Genomic DNA, 27,792 nt, shown 5'->3' with positions numbered 1-27,792 from the left:
TTACATTATCCGACTACTATGGAGCAGCTTTTATTATCACCACTTATGCAGCCTCAGATAGCTCTTACCACTCTGGGAAGGATACCGTCCGAGATAGACGCAAGCCTACCTATTTACTTCAATCACATGCCAGGGCGAAGACGATAGATAGAGACGTTGGATTCATAAATGGCAGACAAGCTCTGGAAAATTGTCCTAACCCGACAGTTGATCTCCACTATCTCATCTTCCTCCCCCCTTTTTCTTTTCTTTTATGAAAACAGACACCTGATTGACCTGAGTTCTTCGCCCATCACCACCCCCTTCCCTCCACTTCCTATCCCCCTTCCCTATGATTCCCTACCCTCCCCCTCCTCTTAGTATAGATTAGTTCCCTGATTTGTTGTTTGCCGGCAATTGTTACCGATGTCATCATTATTGTTACTATCACTACAAGCACCTTTTTTTCTTTTTGCTATGATCGTTATTATTAGTGTTTGCTATCCCTCATTGATGGCCCCTTCTGTTCTCCCTCTATCGTTTTTCTTCTCCTTTTTTTTTTTCCTCCCCCCCTAAAAATGCTAGGTTCCGCAACCACAGATATATATGCCAAGCACCTGCAGCTGTGCCTTTAGAGATACCCATGTACCCTCGCTAGACCATGTTACCCACGAACTGTTGTTCTACAATATAATTAATGCGGACTATCTACCTTTTTCGTTATAAAGGGTTGTACTATGTCATATTGTAATGGTTGACATGTTGTATACTGTTAAAGACAATAAAAAAACTACAACACAAAAAAAAAGAGATGGGAGGTTACACTGGGGAGGGCGCTCTCTAACAGACAGTGCGAGGGAGGTCTTTCAAAGCGCCAGAGTCACCTCCAAAAAGACCTCCGGCAGAGAAGCTGGTATTACTGGTGTTGGACACCTACACCAGGGCATCTCTACTAGGCAGACCGTCTTCCTGCGCTGACCTAAAGGCAGATTGATGGCTCTGTTCCTATGTGCAACAAAACAAGTCATTGCATCACTTTGACAAACTATCCAAACATAGATGTAGGTGGTACTGTTTTTCGTTGGGCATCCTATGAATGGAGAAAAGCTCTATGGCGTTGAACCCAATAGCCGCAGTTTGTGAGAAAACCTGGGATCTCCTTGTTAATTTCTTCCCAAGAGAATTCTACAGCTTCCACTGAAATACAAGGCAAAGTAGGCGGCAGTTCAGATGGTACCTGACATCATGGGGGATCTTATTACGGGGCCCCGGCAGTTATAGGGCACTATAGGGCAACATCTAAACATCTTCTCCAGGGACTCTAAAAACAGACTCCTTGGACTCTAAAAATAGTAAGAGTAATGCATTTAGTGCGATCTCCAACAATGAAGGGAGGGGTGGAAAGGGAGGTTACATGGCTGTTTCGACTTTTTTCTTTTATATTGGAGACTTTTTGAGCTTTCCCGGAACTCAGCTTCCTTAATAGAATTGAACCATAAACAAACTATTTTTAACTAGCTTGCTGGCTCCGACTTACTACCTGGTCTCCCATTGGATTGCATCTTATTGGGGACATAACCAACATATTCTGTGGAGTTAGAGAGAGAAGCAGGTAAAAGGCTGGTTATTGCACGCAACTAAAGCTTTTTGAAACACTTAAAAAACTGTTTTAACACATGCCTTAAAAAATTTTACTTTTCGGAAGTGCCAATGCTGCTGCCTCCTCTCCCGTAACAACTCCTCATATATGGTTTGGTGTCAAGATAGTAATTAGACTACTGTTTGCATCTAGTCTGTCTACGCTAGCAACAATAAATTATGTATGAGGCGTCAGAAATGGGAGCAGGCAGCAGCCCAGAAACTGCAGGTAAGTAAAGTGATGGAAAATGAACTATACTGCCTTATGATGGCTTTTGCTTCACCACATGTCTCTCTAAAACACAAAAATGAAATGTTACTTACTGGTAATTATGGGTTTGCATCTACTTCATGCCACTCCTGCGGTTGATATTATTCATCCCAATGTTGGTGCAAGTTGGTGCTTGTTTGCCATCAAGCCCATGATCCATTTAGATGTCGAAGATTCGGCGTCATGTAGCACACCCAGGAACTTCTTGACATCAGGGATTTTAATTTTTTCCACCTAACGTCACCTGCACAACTGGCATCACACCACTCAACGTGGCACCCACTCGACGCTACATAGACAGATGCTGAAACACTTGGGGCCTCATTACAACCCTGGCAGTAAAAGACTGCCAGGGCTGTTTTGGAGGTTGTACCGCCAACAGGCTGGCGGTACAAACTCGGGGATTACGACCGCAGCTGAAGCGCTGCGGTCGCACAGCCGGGCCCGGTGGTTTTCCGCCACAGTGGTCCAGGCGGTTGTAATCCGCCAGAGCAGTGCTGCTTGCAGTGCTGCCCAGGGGATTACGAGTCCCCTTCCCGCCAGCCTTTCCATAGTGGTAGGAACCGCCATGGAAAGGCTGGCGGAAAGGGGACTCGCGGGCCCCCTGGCACAGCCCCACACAGCTTTTTACTGTTTGCACAGCAGACAGTGAAAAGCGCGACGGGTGCAACTGCACCTGTCGCACGGCCGCAACACCGCCGGCTCCGTTTGGAGCCGGCTCCCATGTTACAGCCCACATCCCGCTGGGCTGGCGGGCGGAAACTCTGTTACTTTTGCCTCTTGGAGAGTCTTCAGTAGCAAAGGAGCAAAGAGGCGAAATATGTCTGGTAATACTCTACTGGGAGGCCCTCTGATCCCAGTCACCTCCCTTGAGCCATGTCTCGGAAGGCCTCCTGTTACTCCTCCAGTCATATTTCCTCCTTTAAGCTTACCCTCTGGTCCGCCAACAGTCTGGGGACCGCAACATTGTTTAGGAATTCCTCCACTCTAATTTCTGTATCTCCTGAAGGGGCCGCTTACACCCTTGCTAGATGCTCTCACAGCTCCAAATGTCCCTGTCCTTGTCCCACTACTGTCCCACCATCTGCCCGAGCCAGAGATAGAATCATAGGTGAGGGCCGCTCATGTTTGAGTAGCCACGCTAATAGTCATCCTTACCTGCCCCCCTCCCTAAATATCCTCTGTCGGGAGCCCCACTATACATGGCAATGAAGTCTATCTAGAGGCTTGCAACCCACCCAGGTGCCTCTGCTAACATCATGTCCCCCGCTGCCTGTCCTTCCACTTGCCTCTGCAGTCGAGTCAAGTGGTCCTTCCCCTTCCGCAGTTCCTGTTCTAATTTCAGGCTAGTACTGTAAGTCTTACCGAGGCTGTCGCCCCTCACAAATACCAGGCACATCACTCCTTTCTAAGAGTCTACAAGTGTTCCAGTTGATCTCAAAGTAGCCCTGTAGTGCCATTTGCATTTCCGTTTTATAGACAGGGTTCCCCAGAGCCTTCAGCCAAAGCCTCCACAGGGGAAGTCTCGGTCGATGGCCCCCCAACCTCCACTCCAACAAGAGGGGAGCATGGTCCGATAGAAAGCACACCTGGTACCTTACTCCCTGAACATTCAGCACGCCATCATCAGATAATAGAAGCTGGTCCAATCGGCCATGGGCTTGGTGTGTGTGTAACAAGACAAGTCCCTGGCTATTGGGTTACATTCCTTCCATATGTCTACACACTATAGTCTGTTCATGCTCTCCCGTAGTCTCAACGCCATGTTAGGCTTTGTTCCCAGCTTGGATGGGTGTCTATCCAGGTGTCCGTCGACAGCACAATTAAAGTTCCCTGCCAAGACTAATGGCATCCCCACGTAAGGCAAGAGCTCAGTCTCTAGCGCTTCAAAGAACCCACCGTCATCCATGTTTGGAACATATTATGTTAAGAAGGCACAATTCCATACCATCTAGCATGCCATGCAACAATACGTATCTCCCCTCTTTGTCTGTCATTTGACTATGCGGCTGAAACGGGATCCCAGGTGCCACCCAGATCACTTTTTTTGAATATCTGTGCCCAGTCCATCTGGTGTGTTTCCTGTAGCATTGCACTTTGGATCCCCACCCGTCTCAGGCAAGCATGTGTTCTGTGCAGTTTAACAAAGGAGTTCAGGCCCCTCACATTCCACGTGTGAAAGCACATGGGTCCTCCCATCAGGAGGTGTCAAACATCATGAGTCCACAGACCCATCCCAGCCTCCCACCCCCCCCAGTCACCCGCAGTAAACGCCCACCCCTCCTCTTGCTGCCTAAAAGAGCAGGAGTCATCACATACTGCAGTAAAACAAACCCCACCCAACAACCTCGGTCCCATTCTCCCTCCCCGGGTAAACACATTCAAACCTAACTGGTATCACTCCAGCGATATTCTGTGCCTACCCACCCTTATATGCAACAGCTAACACTCATAACTATATCTATGTGCCGCAGAACCAAGCTCCTCTTCCCAACTGGTTGAATATATCCCTAGGTTGAGGTGTGGCTCTGGTCAACTGGTCCTAGATCAACCTGAGCCACAATCCAGCTTCTAAGGTGTTCCAATGATTCTCGAGCACACTCCCCACACAATACAGTCATTACCACAGGAAAAATGGGGGGGTCCTCTGCTGTAGCCCGAGCCAACACTTTGGTTCCCTCCCCTGGCCACCTGCATCACCCCATCAAGTAGTGTTGTTCTTGTGCGTGGTCCACCAAGGCTAAAGTCTGAACTGCTCTTTCTGTGGTGCAGTCTGTACGAAATATGTACAGTACCATATCCTTCCTGTGCCCAGCTCAAGAGAGGGTCTCCTCACCCTCCCGAACATGTCTCCTTTTCAGCTGCCGGCGGGTGGCAACAATCAGGTCCAGTCAGTCAGACCAATTCCCGTTCTGGCTTGGGAAACTGGGTATCCTCCACCATGTCTGATCCATTCTCAGCAGAGGCAGCAGAGGTGACCGTCTCCACCAGTACTCATGCCACCTCCCTTCCTTGGTGTTTTTGTTCCAAATCAAGTGTGCCGTCCCAGTGCATCACCACCTTTGTGCCTGACATTGAGCATTTCCCGTGTCTGCTTCTCTTCCTTGCCACCGACCCCATCTGCTGCTTCCGTTGGGCCCTCTCACTGTGTCCTCTGCAGCCAGAATTGGGACTCTGCCTTCTTTTCAGATCTCTAGCCAGTCTCATATGTCCTCTGGTGTCATGAAGAAGTGTGAAGAACCATAATGTATCACTTTAATTTTAGACGGGAAAAGTAACAATTATTTGAAGTATTTGCTTTCCGCTTTTGCTTAACACCAACAAATGTCTGCCTCTGCTGCTGGACAGTTTGTGTATAGCCTGGAAATATGCATCCTGTAAGATGGCATCCCGATCTCTGTAATTGAGGATTTTTGCTCTAATGGTCCTCAAGGAACACCCCGGTGGCGGCATCGGGCCTTTGATCTTTGGGCTACAAACATCTGCAACAGGCCTACATCCACGACTGTCACCCTAACCCACCCTTCTAGGAACAGCTCTGGCGTGTTGCCTTTGGCCTTTTCAGGGAACCCCCATAAATCTCAAATTACATCTATGGGGACCGTCCCTCCACTCACATCTCCAGCTTCTGCAACTGGGCTGTGAGTGCAGCCACCGTGGCTTTCAGTGTCGCCATCTCTCCTGTAATCTGAAAACTTGCTGTTCTGTTGCAACAGATCTTTCATCCACCTTACTGACATCATCTCGTAGCAAGTTGACGTCTAGGGTGATGGCTTCAATCTTTGCTTGCACTATTGCGCTTGAGGCCTCAATCACTGCTAGGATCTAGGCCCCCGTTGGGCCCTGGGGGTCTCAGAAACCGTCACTAACACCCACAGTCTATTTTTGTTTGCTGCATACTCCTGGGAGACCTGTCCTTGCCCATTGTTAATGTTGGCTCTGCCACCCTTGAGTACCTCATGCACCTGGTCTATACAAGGGTGTGGGCAATGGGTAAACGTGAACTCCACTGGTGTCCGTCACACCTAGCATAGATAAGAGGTCCATGGGGTTCATCCAGTCTGCCGTCTGTACCCCAGTCCAGACTACCTGCTTGCCAGGTCCTGTCCCCATGGGCTCAACCTGCATTAGCACATTACCAGTGGGGAGGGGGTTGGGAGGCTCAGCGGACCCCACAATTCTTCCAAGCAGCCTCTTTTCCTGTCCACCTGTGGTCCACCACTTTAGGGGCCCATATAACTACCTGCATGTGGAATCCCCCTTCTTCCACCCCCCCTGTCTGCTATGTGTCCTTCACAGACTGCTGGGGGGACGCCACTGGGCCTCACCTGGCTCCCAATACAGGTCTCACTGCTCACAAAGGTGCCACCTGGCCACAGCTGCAGCTCCCCACTATTATCCACAGACCCACGCAGTCACTCCTCTAGGGGGCAGCAGAACAAGCATGTGTCAGCCAATACACATAGCCACTCCAGAACGGGCTGACCTTGTGCAGGATCCTCACAGATCCCTGGCCTCACAGCTCCTCTGTCCACAGTGCAGCCACAGGTATGACAAGGCCTCTGACCCTGGCTCTTCACCACTACCGCAGGAGGGAGGCCTCAGTTCTGGACTCCTCCCGACAGGATAACCGGAGCACCAACATACGCCTCAGTGATTAACATGAGAGGCCCCAAGGGCAGAGGAGGACGCAACTACTCTGTGGCATGGGGAAACAATCAGGGCTGCCCCTGCATCTGCAGAGATCAGATGGTGACGTCGCTCAACGTGGAAAGCCCCGCCTCAGTGCACCAGGGCAGGCCTCCATGGGCCCCAGCTATTCACGACTGTGGCGCAGCCCGCTGCATTGACTGTACTTCAGCGGGGGGATGAGAGGTCAAGCGGCAGCCCACCTCCCTCCGCCACCTCTGCTGACTTCTCTTGCCACTTCTGCACCACTTGAGTCCCGCGACTGACATGAAGGCCTTCCAGCTGTATAGTCCTCTGCCACGGCATTTGGCCCATGCAGGATCCACTGCAGATCTTTGGCTTCCTGACCTCTTGAGCGTTCACGGAGCCAGCAAATATGGCCCCCACCATTCTTTGCTCCACTACGTGAGTTGGGGCTCAGTGGTTCCCCTAGGGCGGCAGGATGATGTAGGATTGTTTATGTGGGCCGGGAGCTTCCGTTAAGGGCTGCCAATTGCTATCTTGCCAGCCATGCCTTAGCCCCCCAACCACCCCAAACAAAATGAAAAGTTGGTATGTCGGAACAAAATGGGTTTATTTACATAAAATATTAACCCAATAATTAGGAGTAAAATTATTGAGTAGCTATACTATGTGCAATGTTGATATTTAAATGGTATATAGTGTTGTGTTTGTAGCTGAAGTTATTTGCTTGGTGCCAGAGAACTTATGCTGTTATGAAATGTGAAGACACTCCATCATCTATAATAATAAAACTTTTAATGCCATTATCATCACTACTTCTGTAAAAGATCACAGTAAGCAGACTATCTGGAGTCCCGTGGAAGGATACTTGGGGCCCAGCTATCATACACAGATAAAACACTGTTAAAAAGCCCATGGCTTGTGTCAGTGGAGAGAAGACACCACCTTGTTGATGTGAGACTCGCCCTTTCTTGTATGATAGGAATGTCTCTTTTTCCAAATGAAGGGACATAGTTCCTCCCTACTCTTGACTTGACCAAGGCTCACCCACCCCACCAGTTGTTCGGTGTGGTTGTTCAAAAAAGCCTCTCTTTCCTCTGTTCATTTTTATCACTATTCTTTGCAGTGGCCAGAACAACTTCTATAGGCCGTTCTGGGTTTGGGAATATCCATCTTTCAATGTTGTGGGTCAAAGCAAAACTCTTGTCTGTTGATAAGGATAGAACCCCTCTTTTCTGAGTGGCTCTTTCACTACCTGATGTTTAATTTGGAACTCACCACTTCTCTTCAAGTTACCTAGGTTCCTCCCATCTCTGCTCCCCCTCCTACCTACCCATTTTTATCCTGCACCTTCCACCAGTGCAGATCCGTGCAGTCCAGCAGCAGGTACTCTTCACCGCGCTGCAGCATCAGTTGCTGGGAATTCTGTGTCTCGTAGTCATACATAGCTTGAAGTCGGACCTGACCGGGTTCGTCAAACGATCGCTGTGGAAAATAATAAAGAGGTGTCAATGCGCTATCCAACAAAGACAAAAGGACACTCAAGCCTTTCCGTGGCTCCACAGGAAAAGGGGCACACCTGTAGATCATCACTCCCATGCTCAAGCCAAGCTTAAAATAGATTATAACATGTCATATCAGGAGCAAATACCCTTAAGATGCTTAGCCCTACTCCAAGAACACAACACTAGCAATCATTATTTGGTATGTAGGGCCATTGTGGTGCAAACGCAGATCGGCTGATTAATAAATTGACAGAAATGTAATTTTCACTAAAGTCTTCTTTAGGTCTAGTTGATCTTTTCTACAGGTAATTTGCAAGTTGTCCTAAATACAATTCTTTCCTGTCCCAGTGCTTCACTTATGCGCCCATTGCCTTGACATTTTCTTACACCCATCTCACTGCTCCACTTTTCTACTGCACATAACCTACAAGCAACTTTCAAACTTTTCTGGTGATTCTCACAACACATGTTCATTGGCCCGCTCCTGGGTAACAACTCCAGTATCTAGTAATATATGTCTGATCAAGTTTCAAGCAGATAATATCTTAATTTACACTGGCACTTTCTAGTCTGCTAGTCCTCTGTCCAATCTTGGTCTCCTTGCCGTTGGTGTTTCCCCAATCCTACTGAAATAACAACCTTGCAATCAGACAAGTACAATATTAACAGTTTACTATGAAGGATATTGCACTCAACTGATTCCCACAGACAGCCACTCTCATCCTTACAACTCCTCATATAAAATCCTTACACAGAACTGAGAATAGACTCTGTACATAAGAGGACCATAACACATGCCTATCGTTATTATCTCCACCCACCTCCTTTTATTACTTCTGCACATATCTCTTGTATCTCTTTTCTTTTTGTTGTTGCTTTTTGCCTTCTGTCTTCAGTTTGACTTCTTATGCAACTATTCCAATAGGCTCATTCTGAGTCCTGTTGTAATACTGTTTTTAGGCACAACCAGTAATTTGTGCCTTACCAGGTATTACAAGTTGAGCTGAAAAAGATATACATAGCCAATACTTTTACTCGTTCATATCTCACCATGCTTTGTGAAGAGAAAGTACTATTGGCCAAGAGGCAGAACACGCTCTAATCAGTCCACACAACTTCTATTTTGTGTATCATGCCTAATTTCGAGCATGAAAACTCAGAAAAGAAGGTAATATACACACCAGTGAGCACTACACTCTGTGGTATCAATATTTTCTTGGTCCAGTATAACCTCACAAAGTTCAATCACACTCATGATGAGCATCAAGAAGTAGATAAGTTTCTTTCAAATCTCTCATCCCTAGAACAGTTTCCTCTTGTTAAATGCTACCCACAGAAAAATGATTTCCTACGTTTTGTGCGGGCAAGATTCACACAGATTTTACTGTAACTTACTACAGGAGTAAGCCAGGTGTAAGCTAAGAAAATCCCTAGCTTACCCCTGAAATTCATGAGTAATCCAGGAGTACTACAAGAGTAAGGGCCAGATGTATCAAAGCTTTTTGCATTCGCAAATGGTGCGAATGCCCGTTTGCGAATGCAAAAAGCCATTTCAGAATGTATCAAAGGCATTCTGAAAGCAATTTTAAGGAATCGCTAAAATAGCGATCCTTAAAATTGCGACCCTGTTTAGAGAGTCGCAAATTGTGACTCTCTAAATTAGAAATCGCAAATAAGGAATCCGTATTTGCGATTTCTAAAGCACATGTAAGGAGCAATTCCTTAATGCGAATTGGGCATTAAGGAATCGCTATTTACCACCAAGTTGAACTTGGTGGTAACCATGTGCAAATTTAAAAAATGCATGTAAAATGCATTTTTAAAATGTACATGTTAAGCACACATGCCCTTTTGGCATGTGTGCACCTTACATGTTGAAAAAAAATACTTTGGGGTGCAGCAGAGGGGGCCTAAGGCCCCCAGCACCCTGGACTTCGCATTTCCAAAAATTGCAAATTCCAGTTAGGAATTTGCAATTTGGGAAATGCAAAATATTTGCAAATATGGGCCGACAGGCCGATAGGTGCGAATGGGGCCGGTATCGCAATTTGCGATTCAGTAATAGCATTTGCGATTTTTAAGAAATCGATATTACCGATTCGCAAATATGATACATTACATTTTGCGAATCAGAAATAGCGATTTCTTAAAAATTGCTATTTCCGATTCGCAAAAGGCCTTCTTCATACATCTGTCCCCAAGTCACAACTAAAACACCAATATTTGTGAATCAGCTTTTTGATCCATTTTTAAAAATATATGTTTGGTGTAGGAAGCTGACTCTGTATATACTATATCAAAATAAGATATAGGCCCTCATTATGACATTGGCGGTAAGTACCGCTTACCGCCATGCTGACTGCCGCCAACATACCGCCTCCGCAGCGGATTACCGCCAACCATATAATGACCCAAACATAGCAATCCGTCACTATACAGCCACACACACAAGTCCGCCAGCCCAAAGGTCAGTGATAAACTAGCGGTAGCAAAACCCACACCGTTACGCCAAACAGAACTATGCCCACAGCATTATGACCCATGAATCACCACGCCGGACATTCAATAGTGCTAAACCATTGGCGTTACATACCGCTGCGCTCAAAATACACCCAACCTAACAAAACAACACCACATTCGACAATTCAAACTACACACATCTGACACACATACACACACCACAGCCACACACCGACACCACTATAAAACACACACCCACATTACCCACAACCCTTTATGATTAAAAACAATTGCCACAAGAGAGATAGCAAGACCACAGACAAGACCACAGCCACACACCACCATCACCTATACATCATTCACACACCTTACATCACACACCCCAACACATCACCCTACACACCATCACCCACACCACTCACACTACACCCATGGAACCACAACAACACCCCAGGTTCTCAGAGGAGGAGCTAAGGGTCATGGTGGAGGAAATCATCCGGGTAGAGGCACAGCTATTCGGATCACAGGTGCAGCAGAAATCCATTGCAAGGAAGAAGGAGCTATGGTGGAGAATCGTGGACAGGGTCAACGCCGTGGGACAGCACCCTAGAACAAGGGGCGGCATCAGGAAGAGGTGGAATGACCTACGGGGGAAGGTGCGTTCCACAGCAGCAAGACACCAAATAACTGTACAGAGGACTGGCGGTGGACCCCCACGTCCTCCCCCACAACTAACAACATGGGAGGAGCAAGTCTTGGCAATCATGCATCCTGAGGGTCTGGCAGTAGTAGTAGTACGTGGACTGGACTCTGGTAAGTCAACTCTCTATTACTGTCACCCCCCTACCTGCATGCCATCACAAACCCCGATCCTTACCCTTACTTTCATCGCTCCACCACCTCACACACACACCCCACCATCACAACCCACCCCTCCCAATACCAAGCCCTGCATGTAACACCAATGCACAGACCCCCATCACAGATCTGCATGGACACCCATCAATAAAGCATGCACAATAGAGAGACTCACCTAGCCCACAAAATAACTACTCACGCAAGGCAAAGCTGACAGTGCAATAACAACCATAGAGGGCAACACACCCATGCACAAGATGACACACACAGAAACAATAACACTGCATTTACATCCCCACAGGTCCGCCACCCAACATCACCGGAGAGGAGGTGCCAGCACCATCCAGTCCCCCCCAGAAGAGGCCCACAGTGATGACAGCAGCTCTGGACACCTGGATCAGGATGACCAACCTGGCCCATCAGGGATCTCCGGACAGTCGGTTACCCAGGCACAAATCCATACCACCACAGAGCGTCCCCTCTCAGGAAACACCACCACAGTCCCATCCAGTTGGCCCATACCTCTGTACCAAGGACACATCAATCAGCAGTGTGTCCACCATTACAGGGACCCCAGGCCATCCCACAAACACAGGACAATCAGGGAACTGGGGTCAGTGGCAGTGGGCACACAGTTCAGGGGACAGAGGGACAGGACAACAGGGAAGCTGGGAGGACTGCTGTGCGACAGGGGGAGGACAGGCCCAGGGAACCGACTCAACAGGAGGCACTCACCAACATCCTTGGAGCATACCACCATTCCCAGGAGACGATGGGCCATATACTGGCCAAGTTGCAGGAGACCCAGCGGCTGCAGGAGGGACAGTACCTGGGGATCAGGGAGTATTTGAAGGACATCCTCACCACCCTGGTCACCATTGCAGGGGTGCTGGTAGACATGGCCAACACCATGAGGGAGGCAGTGACACACCAGCAGGCCCCTGCCACTAGCCAAACCGATGAACAGCCTTCCACCTCCGCTGCCGATAGTGGACAGAAGGCCCCCCCCCGGAACAACAGGCCACCAGCACCCCACTCCCTGAAGAAGGAGAACCAGCCCGCAAACGGTCCCTGCGAGCCAGGCAAAAGCCAGAGACTATTGCCAAGACCCCTGCCAGGAAATAAGACACTCCTGATTGTCACCCTTGTGTCCCACTCTGTCACCCTGTCCACCTTGAACTGCCATTGCTCCTCTTCCTATGTCCCCTTGGACAATGCACCTTTGATACAAATAGACTGGACCCTAACCTGGACTTTCCACCACCATCACCCAGCCCATTGCACACCCCCTCTACTTATTAGCACTTAAATAAACACCATTTGAATAAATACAAGTATGGAGCCTGTCAAATGATTAGACTATGTATTTGTTTAACAAGCTTTAAACACTGCAATACAACTGTACAGTAATGTATACATAGGAATGACCTGTAGTTGGCTGTAGTCAACACACCAGGAGCGATAGTGGGGCATAAATATCTGCAAATAGAGATGCCAAAGGGTACAGTAAGTGGCCATAGAGGTGGGAAAATCTGCCTGCCAGTGACAATGTCAAACACAAAACTGTCAATGTAAAGTGAAATTACAGTGTCTTACCTGTGTGTCATTGGAAGTATTGTTGTAATATAGCACTTCTGTTGTCCTCATCCTCATCCACTTCTCCTCATCTTCACTGTCCACAGGGCCCACTGCTGCCACACGCCCATCTCCAGCCTCATCCTCCTGTAGAAAAGGCACGTGGCGACGTAAGGCAAGGTTGTGCAACATACAGCATGCCACGATGATCTGGCACACCTTCTTGGGTGAGTAGTACAGGGATCCACCTTTTAGATGGAGGCAACAAAACCTGGCCTTCAGTAGGCCGAATGTCCTTTCTATTATTCTTCTTGTTCGCCCATGTGCCTCATTGTAACGTTCCTTTGCCTTTGTCCTGGGATACCTGACAGGGGTCAGTAGCTAAGAGAGGCTGGAGTAACCAGAGTCACCTGAAAATATTGAGGGACAACTGTTAGACACACACTAACCCTTAGAGCCCACACCATACCCATACACCAACACCTACTGGGTGGGAACCAGGGCTCGCCTATTAGCCACACCCGTTGCCTCTGGAGTTGTGCCATCACATATGGGATGCTGCTATTCCTCAGGATAAAGGCATCAGGCACAGACCCAGGATACTTTGCATTGACATGGGGGATGTACTGGTCCGCAAGTCACACTATCTGCACATTCATGGAGTGAATGCTCTTTCGATTCCTGAACACCTGTTCATTTCTCCTGGGGGGGGCAGACAAATGCAATATGTGTACCATCTATTGCCCCAATAATGTTGGGGATATGTCCCATTGCATAGAAATCTGCTTTCACTGTGGCCAAATCCTCCACCTGGGGGAAAACAATGTAGCTGCACATGTGTTTAATCAGGGCAGACAACTCTGGTCAGCACTATTGAGAACACTGTCTGAGACATTCCTGCTGCCAAGCCCACTGTCACTTGGAAGGAGCCAGTTGCCAGGAAATAGAGCACTGATAGCACTTGTGCAACAGGGTGGATCCCGGTGGGCTGACGGATAGCAGATATCAGGTCAGGTTCCAATTGGGCACACAGCTCTGTGATTTTGGCCCTGTCCAGTCTATAGGTGAGGATAATGTGCCTGTCCTCCATTGTTGCCAAGTCCACCAGAGGCCTGTAAACGGGGGGATGTCTCCATCTCCTATTCATCCGCAGCGGTTGCAATCTAGGGGTCAAACGGTGAGCAGATGGTCAGTATTCCATATTTCCAAACACTACACTGCATTGCATGTTGTGACTGTAACAGTATATTGTTGGATAGGCCCAAATGGCGTCTGTGGCCTGTGACTCAGTTAAGTGCCATGGCTTGCCCCCCACTCTGAAATGGCGTCCGCCTGTCTTGAATGGAGGGACAGGTGAAAATGAGGTAATTCCTCTGACGTTGTGCTCCATTGCGGGAGGCGGTCGAGAACCGCCGTGCAACTCCTCATTGGATACCATTGGGCCCTATGGGTTACAGTGGCCAATGGTGATGTACGCCGGCGGTGACGGTACGCACCGCTACGGATGTGACTGCCATTTTCTATCTGTTCACTCACTTGCTACATGACCTTCAACAGGAGAGGACCTACACTGCAAGTGCTGCTGTGACTTGTGTCTGGAACCGACCATGGCTCGTGTCACTGGGGAAAGGGCCCCTGCCTTCACCGCTGCAGAGTTGGAGAGACTGGTGGATGGGGTCCTACCCCAGTACCGAATGCTGTATGGGCCTCCAGACCAACAGGTGAGTACACTGTGAGCACAATGCATGGGCATGAATGCATGGAGTGCTGTGTGTGAGGGCCTGGTGTGTGGGGGGTTGGTGGAAGGACCCTGGGCAGCGTGCTGCATGTATGGTGGGCAATCTCTGTGCGTAAGGGGATGTGAGGGCTATGGTGGGCCATGAGTGTAACAGGCAGGACGGTCTGACTGACACCTTTTCCTATGTATATTTCTCTGCAGGTCAGCACCCATAAAAAAAAAGGGCATATGGCGTGCCATCGCCAAGGAAGTGCGGACCCTGGGGGTCTACGGCAGGCGGAGCACCCACTGTCGGAAATGGTGGGAGGACCTGAGACGCTGGGCACCGCAGACCGCAGAAGCACAGCTGGGGATGGCCTCCCAATGAGGAAGGGGTGCCCGTCGAACCCTGACCCCCCTGATGGCCCGCATACTGGTGGTGGCCTATCTGAAGCTGGATGGGCGCTTGGGGGCATCACAGCAGCCACAAGGGGGTGAGTACAGTGCCCCAATATACTACTTGCGTATGGTGGGGTGGCACCCGGGTGGGGGATGTGGGCCTGTGGGTGCCCCTAGGCCAGGCCGGACATTGCAGGGTAGGTCCCATGTTGGGCAGTGTCTGATGTACACCTACTCTAACCAAGCTATTAGGCATCCACCACTGGGCAGCGGTCTGTGGGCCTCAGCTCTGGTGCAATTGGCGTTAGGTATCCCGGTCCATGTGCTGGTGACTAGCATTGTGACTGTTAGTGCATTGCCTAGTGCGTAGGGCTGTTCCCTGTGTGTGTGTGTCGTGTATGCCAACGTTGGTGTTGCCGCCATTGACTAAGAGTATCCTTTGTCTCTCCCCCCCCCCTTTTTGTTTTGTCACCCTGTCCTTATGTGCATTAGCATCATCTGGCAGAGGAGCAGAGGCATCGGCGACGGGGAGAGCTGCATCCCACAGGGCACCAGTGGGACAGAGGGCGAAGGGAGCACCACAGCGGAGGGGACAGTTCTGACAGTGATACCTCCTCCAATGGAAGCTCCCTAGTGGTGGCGGACACCTCTGTGCCCACCCAAACTACAGGTACAGTTGCCACTCCCGTACCAGCACCGCCCTCCCAGCAGCCCCTCAGCGTGTTTCCCGTGCCCGCTTACCCAGGAGGGTGGACATCTCCTTTGATCCAGGCACCTCGGGCCCTGCCCCAGTGAGCCCTGTTGCCCTGAATGAGGAGGCTATTGACCTCCTGCGATCCATCTCTGTTGGGCAGTCAACCATTGCGAATGCCATCCAGGGGCTGGCAGGCCATTTGCAACAAACAAATGCATTCTTGGAGGGCATTCACTCTGGAATGGGGGCCCAACAGCGATCAATCCAGGCTCTGGCCTCCTCCCTGATGGCAGGCATTGTCGCTGTTTCTAGCCTCCCCCCTCCAACTTCCTCTGCCCAATCCCATTCCCCTCAACCCCAACCTATCCCAAGCACACAGGTAGACCAGCATGCACCCAGGACAACACATAGGAGTGGTTCAGGCAAACACAAGCACCACACCTCATCCCACAGGCACTCACACAAACACCATACAGAATCAGACATACTAACATCCACTGCTTCCACTGTGTCCCCCTCTTCCTCGTCGTCCACCTCCCTCCTAGTTGCGTCTACACTCACACCTCCATGCACTACATCCTCATCCACTACCACCATCACGCCTATCACTACACGCCCCTCACTGGCAGTCACCACCCCCACATCCATGCACACGTCCCCTGTGTCCTTTCCCACTATGTCTGTGCCCCCTCCTCCCAAAGTACACAAACGCAAGCAATCAGACACCCAACAGCCATCCACCTCACAACAGCATCCAGCCCATGCACCTGCACCCAAACACAGCAGACGGACACCTCCTACAACCACTTCCTCTTCCTCCACTCCCAAACCTTCACCCTCCTCCCACCCCAATGTCCCTAAGAAGCTTTTCCTCCCTACCACTCCCTCCCCGTCCTTCTCGTCAGGCCAGGGTGGTCAGAACCCAGGCGAGCACCTCAGCCACCAAGTCCACGGCCACAGTAATGTCAACAGCTACTACAGGTGGGAGAGGATCCCGGGCACCAGGCAGCAACACTGACAGGGTGCTTCAAGGAAGGGCAAGGTGGCACCACCACCTTCAACAGGGAAGGGCAAGGAGGCACCACCAGCAGCGTCTAGGAAAGGCAAGGAAGCACCACCAGCAGTGTCTAGGAAGGGCAAGGAGACCCCACCAGCTGCAGGAGGGAAGGGCAAGGGGCAATCCCTGGCTGCTGACAGGAAGGGCAAGGGGCCTGCACCAGCAGGCAGAAAGGACAGGAGGCCTGGTGCTGGTACTCATTCAGAGCCCCCACCACCAACCATGGTGGTTCAGCCGTCTGAGGCTGCAGGGGAAGGGCTGGAGCCTCCCCCACCACTGCCAGCACTGCCATCAGCACCACTGCCAGCAGCAGCAGCCCCAGTGGGCAGCCGTCCGAGGCTGCAGGGAATGGACTGGAGCCTCCCCCACCACTGCCAACACCGCCACCAGCACCACTGCCAGCAGCAGCAGCCCCAGTGAGCAGCTGTCCGAGGCTGCTGGGGATGGGCTGGAGTCTCCCCCACCACTGCCAGCACCTTCAACAGCACCGCCACTGCCACCACTGAGCAGCCGTCAATGCCGGTGGACAGTGTGTAGTCCTGCCTCCATGGGCTGTTGTGCTTCCTTGCCCTTGCAAATCCTGTGTGTCTGACACCCAGGTGAGAGACTGTGAGCTTGCACTCCCCAAGATCTGCATCACAGGGCACAAGGTCCTTCCAGAACCAGTGGAAGAAGCCATTCACTCACGGCATCCTTCCCAGGATGAAGCACACTGGGCACAAGGGCCCCTCCAGAACCAGTGGAAGAAGCCATCCACTCACCCCATCCTTCCCAGGATGAAGCACACTGCGCACAAGGCCCTCTCCAGAACCAGTGAATAAGCCATCCACTAGAGAGACTGTTGCCTTGCACTCCCCAGGACCAAGCAGTGGGCAAACCACCCACTAGAGAGACTGTGGCCTTACACTTCCCAGGACCAAGCAGTGGGCAAACCACCCACTAGATTGACTGTGGCCTTGCACTCCCCAGGACAGCGCACAGGGCATGTTAGCCCATCCAGGACCAGTGGTGTTGTACCATATTCCGGCTGAAGTGCCCCCCAATTCCCCGTCCCCCTGAGGTGCCTGTGTATTTTCGAATTGATAATCCTGCAGTGTTCTCTCCGTGTTGCTGCAGGAGTGAGGTGTGGCCTTGGCCTATGTGATGTGGCCCTGTGGCCCACGGACATTGAGGACTGGGCAGTGTCCCTCCATTTGTAAATATGTAAATACGTTTGTTTTCTGATGCACTTATTCATGTTATTTTATCGTATTAGACTCACTTTCTTCCAATCATTTTGTCCTTGCATTATTCCTGAGGGGTACAGGTGGATATGTTATGTTTGTGCATCTGGTTGTGTGTATGGTGTTGGGGGTGGGGGTGTTGCATGTTCGTGTGTGTGTCACTCTCTTTTCCTACCCCCTCCCTTGTGAACTAGGTGGCAGTATTCACTGTGGTCGTCTTCGCCGGCATTGCTGCTCATAATGCAGGAAAAGGTAGATGAGCATGGGAAATATGTGCAGCTTGGGCTCCATGGCGTTGTGGTTGTTCCCTGAGTCTACACAGGTGAGTCCTTTGACTTCTGTGTTCTGTTTCAGCTGTGCTTTTGATGTTGTTGGTACCACCCCGGAAAAGGTGGCGGATAGGTCTGTCGTAATAGTGTGGGCATTACACTGTCTTCCGCCTGGCTGTTGGCGGTTACCGCCATGGCGCTTGTTGATACCACCGTGGCGGTCGGTGTGCTAAAGTGGCTGTCTGTCTGAGCGGTTTCTGCCATGGTCATAATTCCATTTTTGTTACCGCCTGCCTGTTGGCTGTATTACCACCGCTTTATCACCGACCGCCAGAGTTGTAATGAGGGCCATAGTGTGCACAGAGTCCAGGAGTTCCCGAGAGGCTTAACAGAGCCTAAAGTAGATAAAACTAATGCTCTCTTTTGTGGTAGTGTGGCCGAGCAGTTAGGCTTATCAGAAGCATTTGTTGAAAACACACAGACAATAGAAGAAGCGCACACTCAATGACTTAACTCCAGACCATGGTTTTTACATAGCGAAAATATATTTTCTTAATTTATTTTTAGAACCACAAGATTCAAGTTGCAGGTAAGTACTTAAATAGATTCGTATTTCACACATGTATCAACAGAACTTTGTTTGAAATCGATGTTATACAGTTCTTGAATTATTGGCAATAATCTGTTTTAAAAATGGACAATGCAATTTTCAGAAACAGTTCCTGGGGTGAAGAAATGTTACTTCGATTTGCAGGTAAGTACAACACTTACAGTTTCAGTCTCCGGGTTTTAGGAAGTCCTCCGGTTGGGGTTCAAGTTAACCCCAAACACCCACCACCAGCTACATGGGGCGGCCAGGTGCAGAGGTCAAAGAGGAGCAATTTTAACATGGGCTCCTATTCAGACAGGGGGTACTTGGAATCAGGTGTGCCTGCAGGTAAGTACCCACAACTCGAAGGGCAGACTAGGGGGAATTAGAGGATCACTGGAGGGGCCACAAGTAGGCACAAAACACACCCTCACCGGCACATGGGCATCCGGGTGCAAGGTGCAAACAGGACGTCGGGCTTCCAATGCTGGTCTATGAGGAGGCCCCGGGGGTCACTCAGAGACTGCAAGCGAGGGGGGGGTGTCTCGGGTACACCACAGGGTGGACACAGAGGAGGGCCACCTGCTGAACATTGCTGCACCAGAGGTCAGGATACCCAAGCCTGGGAGATGCGGGTGCAGTGTGTTTTTAGGCGTCGGAAATCTTCGTCCGGAGTGTTGCGGTCAGTGGGGTTCTCGGGATTCCCTCTGCAGGCATCGTCTTGGAGGGATGAAGAGGTCAACCCAAGGTGGGCACTTGCTTGCAATCGCCTGGGGACTCTTTCTAGCTGGGTGGACCACCTGGACACAGGTAGTGGGCATCGGGTGCAGAGTGGTCAGGACTCACGCATCCAGAGTGAGGTGAGAGTCCTTAGTTGTTTTTGTTTCTTAGACAAGGCCACTGTCCTCTGGAGTTCTTGGTCTTTTGGTGAAGTTCAGTCCTCCGGAGCTGGACAGAGGTCGCTGGGCCCACTGAACATGTCACTGTTCTTTTGCAGGTTCTTTGAAGAAGGAGACAGGCCGGTAGGGCTGGGGCCAAAGCAGTTGTAGTCTTCCTTCTTCTCGGCTGGGGCTTTCTGCTATACAGTCCTTCTTCTTCTTGTAGGTTGTCAGGAATACGGTGAGCTGGGTTCAGGGAGGCCCTTTAATCCTAGATTTAGGGGTCCTTTAGGGGGCAGAGGGCAGTCGCCAATGGCTACTGTCCCTGGGGGTAGCTGCACCCTCCTTGTGCCCACTCCTTTTGGGGAGGGGGGCACAAACTAATCCTATTGGTCCCTCTCCTCCAAGCCAAGATGGAGGATTCTGCAGGGAGGGGGTCACCTCAGCTCTGGACACCTTAGGGGTGGTCCTGGCTGGGGTGGTCACTCCTCCCTGTTTTTCCTAATTTTCCCACCGGACTTGCCGCCAAAAGTGGGGCTTTGTCTGGGGGCAGGCAACTCCACTAGCTGGAGTGTCCTGGGGCACTGTAATCGAGGCTTGAGCCTTTGAGTTTTACTGCCAGGTGTTACAGTTCCTATAGGGAGGAGGTGTGAAGCACCTCCACCCAGGACAGGCTTTGTTTCTAACCATAAAGTACACAAAGGCACTTTCTCCATGTGGTCAGAAACTTGTCTGAAAGTGGCAGGCTGGCACAAACCGTTCAGTCCTACACTACTAGTTTGGTTAACGTACAGGGGGCATCTGTAAGATGCCCTCTGTGTGCAGTTTTCAATAAATCCCACACTGGCGTCAGTGGGGGTTTATTGTGCTGAGAAGTTTGATATCAAACTTCCCAGTATTCAGTGGAGCCATTGTGGAGCTGTGGAGTTCGTAATGACAAACTCTTAGACGATATACTCAATATGGCTACACTGCACTTACAATGTCTAAGAATGGTCTTAGACACTAAAGGGGCATATTGCTCATGCATCTATGCTCTCACCTGTGGTATAGTACACCCTGCCTTAGGGCTGTAAGGCCTGATAGAGGGGTGACTTACCTATGCCACAGGCAGTGGTTTGCAGGCATGGCACCCTGAGAGGTGTGCCATGTCAACTTTGTCTTTTTCTCCCCACCACCACACACAGGCTGCATAGGCAGTGTACATATGCTTAGTTAGCGGTCCCCCAGGGTGGCATAATACATTCTGCAGCCCTTGGGAACCTTCCCCAGCCACAGGACCCTTGGTACCATGGGTACCTTTTACAAGGGACTTAACTGTGTGCCAGGGTTGTGCCAATTGTGGGAACAAAGGTACAGTTTTTGGGAAAGAACACTGGTGCTGGGGCCTGGTTAGCAGGATCGCATCACACTTTCAATTTAAGTTGGCATCAACACTAGGCAAAAAGTGGGGGGGTAACCACTCTAACAGTGGCACTTTCCTACATTTGGTTTCCTTTCTTGTCAATTTCCCATCAATCTGAAAGACAGTTACCTCAATGTGTATCTGTGAATTTGTATTAACATGACATGCTAGGACTTTGGTTTATACTACCTAATAACAAAACAACTTCATAAATAAATTACATGAAACTACACTCTCCCAAGGAATGTAGACCTTCTCTTAAAGCATTAAACTCTCTCTATGCAGTCCTTTCAAGTGGAGATCTCTTCTGCACAAGCGCAGTTGTTCTTACAGCTTTGTGTGTAGGATATGTTGTTCTATGAGAACATAGCACCTGACAATGGAGCCAATCGTGCACTACTTTTGTTTTTGAGCTAGGGCTTTCTTGTCACATGACTTCATTGCAACCACGTGAGCAAGTAAGTCCTTGCCTGGATGCAGCAGAACAATGTTTGGTCCAAAGAGGCAGAAACTCGGTTGAGCAGCAAGGCAAAGAAAAATGTAACTTACCCAGTAAGCATCTGTTCAAGGCATGTAGTCCTCTAGATTCACATGCTCTGCGTACTCCTGCAATCTAGTGTTGGATTCGGAGTGTTGCAAATAGTTTTTTGTCAAAGGAGGCATTTTTGAGTCACAGGATCAAGTGACTCCTTCTCGACGATGCTGTGCATGGGCATCATTTGTTTTCCCATAGGCAGGTGAGAAAAGGAGAGCAGAGGAAGAATAGAAAAGGATGTCCATTCAAATTTAACTATATATGCACATATATATACAAGCATAACGTAACTGAATGGCCACAGAAGTCCAGGGAGGGTGCATGTGAATCTACAGCACTAAATGCCACAAACAGATGCGTACTGGGTAAGTAACATTTTCTGTTCAATGGCATGTGTGGCTGTAGATACACATGCTCTGCACAGACTGTAAAGCAGTTCCTTTATGAAAGCAGTGGATAGCCTGTGGGAGTTGCGGTTGACTGGAAAAGTGTTCTTAGTACTGCTTGGCCTATGTTAGCTTGTTGGCATGCAAGTACATCTACACAATAGTGTTTGTACATGCATCTGGGGTAGACCATGTAGCTGCCTTACAAATGTCAGCTGTGGGTATATTTCCAAGGAAAGCCATAGTGGCTCCCTTCTTTCTGGCAGGGTGTGCTCCGGGAGTAAAAGAAGTTGTCTTTTTGTTTTAGCATAACAAGTTTGAAAACATTTTACTATCCACCTAGCTATGCCATTCTTGGAAATTGGATTGCCTTAATGAGGTAGTGAGAAGGCTATGAAGAGCTGTTTAGTCTTTCTAACGTTCTGTCAGTGTAGAACACTAATATACATTTAACGCCTAAATTGTGAAGGGCTCTGTCAGCAACTAAGTCAGGTTGAGGAACGAAGACTGGTAACTCAATGGATTGATTAATATGGAAGTGAGAGACCACTGTAGGGAGGAACTTCGGATTAGTGTGAAGAACTACCTTGTACCTATGAATTTGGAAGAATGGTTCTTCAAAGGATAGTGCATGGAGCTCACTAACATGTATGAGAGATGTAATCGCAACTAAAAAAGCCGCTTGTCATGAGAGGTACTGAAGAGTACATGAGTGGATTGGCTCAAAAGAAGGACCTATGAGTCTGGTGAGGACAACATTGAGGTTTCATGATGGTGCAGGGGGCACTCTTGGTGGAATTACTCATTTAAGGCCTTACATGAATGCTTTGATTACTGGAATCCTAAAAAGGGATTTATGTTTTCTGTTTTGTAAGTATAGAGCCATGGCTGCGAGATGTAAACAAATGGACGTGTAAGCTTAATTAGCTTTTTTTAAATGAAGCAAACAGCAGACAATGTCTTGGACAGTAGCTTTAATGTGATTAATGTTTTTGGGTTGACAGTAGCAAATAAAATGTTTCGACTTTGCAGCATAACATGCTCTGGTAGTGAGTTTTATGAGTTCTCTGAGGATGTCCATGCATTCTGCAGGCAAACCTAAATAACCAAACTTTATGACCTCAGGAGCCATATTGCAAGGTTGAGAGATTTGGGGTCTGCGTGCCTGACCTGACCTTGGTTTTGAATGAGAAGGTCTGGCCTGTTGGGAAGCTTCTCATGGGGCACTCCTGAAAGGTCAAGTAGTGTGGTGAACCAGTGCTGGCGTGCCCATGCAGGAGAAATGGAATGAGAGGGCGAGGTGGAAAAGCATAGGCAAATATCTATGACCAGTTCACCCATAGAGTATTGTCCTTGGATGGAGGATGTGGGTACCTGGAGGTGTATTTTTGGCATTATGGGGGTTATTCCAACTTTGGAGGAAGTGGTAATCCGTCCCAAAAGTGACGGTAAAGTGACGGATATACCACCAGCCGTATTACGAGTCCATTATATCCTATGGAACTCGTAATACGGCTGGTGGTAAATCCGTCACATTTGGGACAGATTACCACCTCCTCCAAAGTTGGAATAACACCCTATGTGTCTTCTGCTGTGGCAAAAAGATCTATTTGAGGTGTGCCACACTTCCGGAAGTATTTTGAAGGACTTGCGGGTGAAGTTCCCATTCGTGGACTTGTTGCTGCATCCTGCTGAGCAGGTCTGCAAAGTAGTTGTCCATTCCTGGGAGATAAACTGCCACTAGGTGAATGTGATGGTGGAGAGCCCATTTCAATATTGTCTGAGAGAGTTGTGACAATTGAAGTGACCATGTCCTCCCTGTTTCTGAAGGTAGTACATTGCTGTCAAATGGTCTGTGCGGACTAGGAAAACTTAGTGAGAGAGGTAATTAAGAAATGCTTTCAGGGCTACAAATACTGAAGCTCTAGGACGTTTATGTGTAGGTATTGATGATGAGGGTCCCAGTGGCCCTGTACTGAGAGGTCTTAAAGGTGAGCACTTCAGCCTGTGTGTGAGGCGTCTCTTGTCAGAATGATCTGAGGCACAGGGTCTAGAAAATGCCGCCTTTCAAAAAGTTGGTGGTGCTCCACCATTGCAGACAGCAGTGAGTATGGCAGTCTAACAACACTAGATCTTCCTAGTGACCCTGTAATTTGCGCCCACTGATGAGACAGCCACTGCTGCAGGGGACGCATGTGGAGTCTGGCGTGGAGAACAATGGCAGTGCACGAGGCCATAATTTCTAACAGGTGCATCACAGTCCTGACCATCTATGATGAGTTGTCTCGAAACCAAGGGAGGAGAGACTGAAAGTTGTTAACAAGAGCCGGATTGGGGTATGCAATCCCCATTTCTGCATTGAGTATAGCTCCTATATAGGGCTCTATCTGGAGAGGTTGGAGGTGGAATTTGAGAAAGGTGAGTGTGAAACATAAGTTGTTCAGAAGGTCAACTGTCATCCGAGTGTGGCCTTGGCATTGTGACAACGTGCTGGTTTTGATGAGCCAGTCCTCTAGGTAAGGGAATGTGTAAGTGTTGACTTCTAAGATGTGCTGCTACTACTTCTAAGCACTTTGTGAAGACCCCAGGAGCTGTGGTGACTCTGAAAGGAAGAACCTTGAATTGGTAATGTTTTCCCACACTCATGCATCTGAGATATTTGCAGTGTGCAGGGTGGATGGGGATATGGAAGTAGATGTCCTTGAGATCTAGGGCGGTCATGAATTCACCCTGTTTTAAGAGGGAGATAACGTCTTGAAGAGTGGCCATGTGAAAGTGTTCTGAAATAATGTAGTGGTTTAAGGGTCTTAAATCCAGAATGGGCCCTTAGAGAATTGGCTTTTTTGAGAATGAGGAAGTATAGAGAGTATACTCCTGTTCCTTGGTATTATAGTAGAACTGGCTCGATGGCTCCTTTGAGAAGAAGAAGAAGGTGTTCTTGAGAGAGCCTGTGAGAGCGAGGGAGATGTTTGGAGGACTGGTAATGAGCTCCAGACAGTAACCATGTTGGAAAATAGAGAGGACCCACTGGTCCGAAGTGATGTTGACCCATTGTGTATAGAAATTTTGAAGGCGTCCCCTGATAGGTGTGGATTGGGAGGTGATGGGTGGGAAGACAAAGATAGTCACTGTTTAGATGTTGCTGTAGAGGTGTGGGTGGTGGTGTGCTTACCTCGACCTTGTGTGTTGTTATCTCCACAGGTGCTTGTATAGGAGCCTCATGAGTATGAACTGGAAGGCTGTCTGACCTGAGATGTGGAGGCCTCTGAGGTTGTTGGCTTGCAGCCACCTCTGAACGTGGGGCGACGAAAAGTACGTCTTTGGAAGGGGGATTGTAAAGCATCCATGGCCATTGTGGTATTGGTTTCTTTTTCAGCTTCTCAAGGGTGGAGTACACTTGAGGGCCTAAAAGATGCCCCTTATCAAAGACCATGTTTAGTACCACTTTTTGTACCCCAGGTTTAAAACCTGAGCATCTAAGCCAGGCATGTCTCCTTACTAGGATGCTAGTATTAATACCACATGCAGCATTGTCCGTGGCATCCAGTGCACATCTGATTGAGTTATTACTGATTGCCTACCCTTCTGTGACAATCTGCTGTCCCTTTTGTGGTGCTCATCTGGAAGATATTGGAAGAGCTCCTTCATCTCATCGCAGTGAGTCTGATCATATCTCGCGAGAAAATCTTGTGAGCTAGGAATGCACCAGTGATTGGCTGCTTGAGCAGCCATCCTTTTACCTGCGGCGTCAATTGTTTTGCTCTCCTTATCTAGAGGAGGAGAGTCCCCTGTGGCCTGACTATTGGCACATTTACGTGCGGTAGTAGCCACAACAGAATCATGTGTGACCTGTGATCTTATGTATGGTAGACCAGAGGGAGCAGCTTTGTATTTTTTGTCAACTCTAGGAGTGATAACCATAGAGCAGACTGGGTCGTTAAAAATGTCGTCTGCATGACCAAGAATGCCAGGGACCATGGGGAGGAACTAGACAGCCCTATGTGTGGATGTCAGGATAACAAAAAGAACGTCCTGTTCAATGGGGTCCCTTTGAAGCTCGACATTGTGGAAGTCTGCTGCTAGAGCAATCACCTGCTAGTAGGATGTAGCATCCTCTGGCAGTGAGGGTTGTGCAGGGTATAAGTCAGAATATGTGGAGATGATGGCATTAGGGTTGTATGTATCCCATGGATCTGGGTCCTGCTGTGTCCCACCGAAATCTCCCCCAGTGAATAACAGGGAAACTTGTGGTGTTAAATGTCCTGCAGTAGGAGAGGCAGGTGAATGAGGAGGAGAGGAGGCTGAAGGAGAGGTAGGTGGTGTAGGTGGAGGAGAATGTGGTGGAGGAGGAAGAAGAGGAAAAGGCTTGTGAATAGTGGGAGCCTTGTCCTTGGTCTTCTTTGGAGGTGGTGATGTGTCCAGAACCTACTGAAACGACAGTTTCTGCTTGAAGGTAACAAGGGGAAAAGCAATGATGCTCCCTGTACCATCCTGGTTCAGCAAGCGGCGCTGACGTGCATCCATGGTCTCCAAAATGGGTTCAACAGGAGATAGTGTGGCTGAAGATTGGCAGAGTATTTCGGCTCTGAAGAGGTTGAATCCCTGGTTTTCGAGACCCAGCTTTTTGGTCGGTGCCCTTTTGTCAGTACCAAAGCGGAAGTGGAGCTTGATCAGTTCGGTGACGAAGTGGTTGCTGCCAAGGTTCGAATGGAAATTGGCACAATGTCACAGACCAAATATATTGAGGTTGATGACGAAGATGATGTCTTGGCCTTGGCAATTTTCAGTGCTAAGCGAGAAGGCAGGGCATCGGAACCCATTTTTCGAAGCCGGCCATGGCCTGGTGGCAGCGGTGGTCCGGTGACCTCAGTAAAGGGGCTTTTAGAAGTCTTAGTGCGGGCAAGAGGGGCTGTGGTACTCACGGATAGCGCCGATGTCACCACTTGGCTTTTGATATCCGACTGGATGTCGGAGTCCTGGATGGAAATGGCCTCCTCCTGTTCCAGCTCCTCCTGGGCGTGCTCCTGCCCGAAGATGTCCGGCCTGTCTTCCAGAGTCTTGTGCGCCATTTCCAGTGGACAAGCTCTTTGGTCTCAAAAGGTCGTTTTCGAGTGGAATGGTGTGCAGGCATCACAAGTGGCTTCTTGACAGTCGGGGAGAGGCACAGATTACACACCAGAAGTTATTCAGTTTATGGGTATTTAAAGTGGCTCAGAAGTCAGAAGGGAAACGGTGTCCGTTCCACCAGCACAGCATACTGGTCGGTGCTACAGGTTGAGGTAGGCCCGAATGGGTGAGGACACCCCGGAGGGCATTCGGTCGGTTACTGGTACAACGGAGTAAGACGAGCGAGAGAATGTGAGCAGCAAACTAGAACAATACACTCAATGGAGTAAAGACGGAAAAGGAAAATACGGAAACTGAAGCAAGGGGAAGGCGGAACGGAGAGACATGTCTGAACCCGACGGTGGAGAGAAAACAATCCAACAAAGGAGTCAATGCCCATGCACAGTATCACCTAGAAGCAGGAGTCACTCAAGCCTGTGTCTCGAAAATGCTTCTTCAAAGGAAACATTTTACAACACTCCGAACCCAACACTAGATGGCAGGAGTATCCAGAGCATGTGTATCTATAGCCACAGATGCCATTGAACAGTATGTTTTTGCCAAATGTTTACCACTGTCTCCAGTGGATTTCAGG

The 27,792-nt window shown here is 49.3% G+C and overlaps 1 protein-coding gene across 3 annotated transcripts in view; it reads right to left on the bottom strand.

Moving 5' to 3' along the window:
• The window catches only part of ITK (IL2 inducible T cell kinase), a 296,941-nt gene that overhangs the window by 113,023 nt on the left and 156,126 nt on the right, over window positions 1-27,792 (bottom strand). For all 3 annotated transcript variants that reach the window (XM_069199642.1, XM_069199643.1, XM_069199641.1), the window contains one exon: window positions 7,875-8,026. In XM_069199642.1, coding sequence (XP_069055743.1) covers window positions 7,875-8,026 — 152 coding nt within the window. The remainder of the gene's footprint in view (window positions 1-7,874; window positions 8,027-27,792) is intronic.

The sequence above is a fragment of the Pleurodeles waltl genome, chromosome 7 (genome assembly GCF_031143425.1).
Source record: "Pleurodeles waltl isolate 20211129_DDA chromosome 7, aPleWal1.hap1.20221129, whole genome shotgun sequence".
NCBI classification, from domain to species: domain Eukaryota; kingdom Metazoa; phylum Chordata; class Amphibia; order Caudata; family Salamandridae; genus Pleurodeles; species Pleurodeles waltl.
Note: the sequence above shows the minus strand (reverse complement) of the source record. Positions and strands in the feature narration are given on the sequence as shown.